General features: G+C 29.6%; 1 protein-coding gene across 1 annotated transcript in view; it reads left to right on the forward strand.

The window, feature by feature from the left end:
* NOVA1 (NOVA alternative splicing regulator 1) overlaps positions 1-3,993 on the forward strand; it is a 150,348-nt gene extending 146,355 nt beyond the window's left edge. The window contains exon 5 of the mRNA XM_084287598.1: positions 3,898-3,993. Coding sequence (XP_084143724.1) covers positions 3,898-3,960 — 63 coding nt within the window. The 3' untranslated portion in view covers positions 3,961-3,993. The remainder of the gene's footprint in view (positions 1-3,897) is intronic.
* Positions 3,994-5,048: the final 1,055 nt, after the last annotated feature.

The raw sequence follows: 5,048 nt of genomic DNA on the forward strand, positions 1-5,048 counted from the left end.
AATTTTATATCCAGCACATTTTGCTTGTAACTGTATTCATATCTTATTGCACTTAAATATTATAGGTTAATTCATTTAGGTTTTATTATTATTTTAAAAGTACAATATTTTTTCTATGCAGATTAATACTATACCCTCAACCTCTGTTATATATACAGAAAGATATACAGAGACATTTATGTTGCATATAAATGTACATACTGCTATTTGTAAATGAAACTTCTGCAATTAAAAAGTAGTATAATTTCACTTTTATATTTCAGATATTGTTTAAAATGGAAGCTTTTGGTATTTTACTTATAAATTTTTTTTAGGGATAAATTTAAATATGTAGCTTTAAAGAAAAAAGTTTTATGGAATTATAGCAGGTGAGCAGCTGTTTTCACATTTTCACAACTACAGAAGTTAAAGTTCTGCTTACCAAATTAATCAGAAAGAACTGAGACTACAAAATCCATTTTATTTTATCTCATTATTGAATAAACAGCTCTGTAGTGATGCCTATTTGTACTTGTTTCTCTAATAAAAATGCAACTGTAGCTCTCAACACAAATTAGTTTTAATTATTTAAATGATATGAATTTGTCAAACATAAATAATCTAACACCTGTTTTGCCTTTTCATTTTATGAAAAAAATGTTTCATGAAAACTAATAGAGGATGATAGTGGGGAATAACAAAGGTAGGTCTACGTATTTTTTACAATTATATTAATTTTTTAAAAAATGCAAGCATGAATGGATTACTATCTAGCAGGATGAAGAAGTAGTCTGTTTCACTGCTATGCAAGGTCACAAAAGAAAACAGCAAAATAGAAAAATATCTCACATACACTGAGTCAAAGAAACTCACTTGTCTTATGTTAATCTCTGAGAATTGGAGAGAGTGGTTTACAGTATAGCAAATCATCACACAAATACAATGCTAACATTGCAAAACAATGACTTACTGCTTTTGAGATGCTTAATCAAAGCACAAAAGCTGCCAGTCACCAGTATATGTGAAAGAAGCCTCCTCAGGCAAAGGAAATTAAAAAAATCAGTTTCCCTGTTTTGTGTTTGTTTTAGTAACTTCATTTTTGCAGATCTGCCTGACTATACATGAAGAGTACCCTAAATGTCAGGAGGGTTATAAACACCATTTGTTAGCTAACTCTAAAAATTGAGATTTGTTTGTTACTTTTTTTTTTTCTATATAATAGTATAATCATATTTGTTGTTTCTGTTTCATGCTACATATTGTTTTAAAATAACTGCCATTTAAAATTCTGAATGTCTTAACACACTACCCTGAATTCATTTATCTTTTGGTTGAGGAGGGAAATTAAACATGTAATCCAGTTGTGGTTGGTGGTGCTGGTTTTATACAGCACTTCAAGCAGTAATAATTTGTATGACTTTCTGTATATTAAACCATGCTTTAATATTGATTCTGTTTGTGGTGTATTAACTGTTATCCTTTCTTGGTAAAGGAAATATGATAAGCAGGTAGTTACTCCTCTAAATCAACAAGGCACTTTTAGAGTAACATGAAGCTGTTGAAACCTACTGTTCAGTAGTTTAGCTGCCAGATTAATCACCTTTATTGTCCTTTCTGTAGGTGTCTCTGCTCCTCCATGCAAAATATTTCCAGCAGTCAGGCTTATCATGAGAACTTACGACGCTCCAAGGATGTGATTATATGATCATCACAGTTAGTGTTGTGCCCTACATATCAATAATATGATAACATGTTTAAAAAACAAAACAAAACAAAAACAAAAACAAACAAACAAACAATAAAAGCTAAATTACAAAATTTTTTTTCAATGCATTTTATTTGAGTGCATTTTCTCTTAAAATTCTCCCACAATTATTTTGTTTAGCTATGAGCTGTACTTCTTTCTCATGCAGTTCATTTAGAAAGCTTATTCTCCAATTTTTGCATATCCTCTCTTTTTTTAAACAGTCTATATCCTCTCTTTTTTTTACAGTCTGTAATTACTGTTAAATAGTGGATATGGTACAGGAAAGCTACTTTGGGACTACGGATATTGTTTCAACGATATTAGAATTCAACGGAAAATTGGTAGATGGAATAAAAACATTTGTCTAGTGTTTCAAGGAATCAGAGTATATGACTATTCAAGAAAATTGGATTTGCTTTGGTTCTAATCTTTATAATAATTTTAATAAATGTACAACTTGAAACTATATCAACTGCAGCATCATTTAACAGAAAAAAAAAAAAAAAGTATGCAAAAAAAGAGGATCCTTTCAAAACTCCCTCTGAAATTAGAGGACACCTTCCTGTTATAGGTTTTTGGTGTTGAAGGAAGGTCTAGTAACAGTTTTTTTTTTGTTGTTGTTGTTGTTTGTTTGTTTCTTTGTTTTGATCTTCTGAACACAACTTCAGGAGAAAAAAAAAATTTGGAGAAAAAAAATTACATTTATGTGTTAGACTGGGAATTTGGTTTTCATTTTTAATAGACTAATAGACCACTCTGAAAATATAGAACTTTACAGTCTAATTAACTAATATGTAATTTGGATACATAAATTAATATAAAGGATATGATTATATTTTCTGTTGTTTCATTCATTTCTACAATGTATTTCAAGAAGCCCACATGTCACTAAAGATACTAGGATGACAGTAAGCACAGCAAGTTAATTGGGTATAATATTAACATCTTTGAAAAAATGTCATTTTGTATCTCAATTCTTAAATGTCTCCATAAAGAAGTGGAGTTCCTTGTTACTTCACCTGTTAGTAAATTTAATAATAATAATAATAATAATAATAATAATAATAATAATAATAATAATAATAATAATTTATATTATTATAATAATATTTTAATAATAATAATAATAATAATTATTATTATTATATTAACGCATTAATAGAATGTAAACATCACTTAAAAAGTAAAATTAATTGTGTGCTTTATCTTTTTATTCTCTAAAATCTCACTTGGTAATGTATTACATTCCAACCTTTTTTTGAAGCCCAATGGAATTTTGTAATAGTCTTATGTAGCACCAGCTGTTCCTTGCACAGCATACTATTCCTCTTTCAGCACCTAGAGAATGTAACGCTTATCACTGAAACAGTATAATTTCTACACTGCATACTACTTTTAAATTCAGATTTAAAATCTGAGTATTACTTAGCTTAAAAACAGAAAATGTTAGGAAAAAAAAAAAAAAACAAACAACAAAACAACCATATTTGAGAAACTGCATGACAGAAATATCTGTGATATTGTTTACTATTCTCAGTGTCTGTATATGTAAATGTTTTTAACTTTACACATCTCTGTAAGCTAGTATGGCTAAACGTACTAAATAATCGATTTCCAATTTGTATAAACTGATCAAATTTGCAATTTTGCTGCATTTGATCTAAAATAGTGTCCTGATATTTCTCTTCAAACTTAATATAGCTGCACATCTAAACAGTTGCAGAATGTAATATGTGGAGGAAAAGAATGAAGAAGCAATAACTGTGATTTTATAAGAGCCTGAAGACTGCAAAAATATGTTATAGAGACAGGTTTACAATAAGGGAAAACCATTTTACCTTTGATCCCAGTGCTTCAAAAAACAAGTGTATTTTTACTGAATTCTTACTCGGGCCTTGTCAGTAAACTCAAGCCTCAAAGAAATTTATTATGCTGAATAAATAAATAAATTAATGAATGTTGAGGTTTCTTTTTATAATTATTTTCCCCTACCCCTTTCAGTTTTTTTATGTTTGTTTGTTTGTTTGTTTGTTTTCCTTCCAGTCAACAGATATCCCATGCTTTACAGTGAAAAGTTCAGAAAGAAGGAGGTTCCTCATGGGTCTTCATTTCTTACTGGGAGTCAATTTGATTGCATGCTACTAATGCATTAATTTTTATTATTATCCTAGGTCAACAAGACAAGCAATGGCGTGACATCACTGAAAATAATTTTAAGTCAGAAATTGGATTAATTTTTGCTCCCAGCATCATCGGGAGTACTAGGGTTCATGGAATCCATGGGTTTGTTCAGGTGTCTGTTCTTTTGCTTGATGTTTTTGACTACGTTACATTCAAGCAGAACTAATGAAAAACACTAATTCCAATTTTAACTGAACATGCATATTTCTCTCTATTAAAAAAAATCTGTTTTAAAAAAAGTCCACTATTTAATTCATGTGTTTAAACAAATCAGAAATAGATATAAAAAATGACTCCACTAAACCAGTAGTCCAAATTTGTGCACAGATAGGCAGCTATATCACTTTTAACACTGCAGATTTGCATGTTAGTCAATAATACTATTTACAGGCTAAGCATAAAGCTCACACAAGCTTATTGTGGTTTGGTGCAGAATCACAGTTTTCAAGAAACTAAGATAGTTTGTAGGGGTGACCAAAGCTAATGAAGAAAATGGTAGCAGCTGAAAAGCTAAGGGAGATAAAATCCTCATCTTTGATTTGATTTGACGTCTTGTGAAACATGGGAATTTTTGCACTAGTGGAAACACTGTTAAGAAAACAATGACTTCTAACAACAATGAGGTTTTATTTTGTTAAATTGAACTATTATTGTTGAAATTGCAATCTGCTTTCATTAATGCTTAAAATTGAGAATACTAATTTAGAACACAATGTTTCAACCAATCCTGTTGCAAGTTCATAGATGGGCATTACTCAATAGGGTAACCTTAGAGACAGGTATAAGAAGGATAAGACTTCAAAGGAGACAATTTTGTTTTGAAGGGGTGTAGGAGGGCATCTTCCAGAAAACAAACAAACAAACAAACATTTTTTTTCAAAATCAAAAACCTACTGTAATAAATGAATAAGGTGATTACTAGCTTTTTCATTAAAAACAATTCAAAAATGGTTGCCACTTAAGTTTAGATTTATATCTTTTAAATATGGTGCAGCCAAGTCAATGAGCAAAAGTTAATGATTTTTCTTCTATAAAAAACTCACTTCCAACTCTCTCAAAGGCAGTAGTAATAAGCTGGAGAAATAAGGGACATTTGCAGCATTTTTAATTTAAAAAAATATATATATATCCTCTTAAGCAG

This window comes from Netta rufina (genome assembly GCF_964035555.1).
Source record: "Netta rufina genome assembly, chromosome: 5".
NCBI lineage: Eukaryota > Metazoa > Chordata > Aves > Anseriformes > Anatidae > Netta > Netta rufina.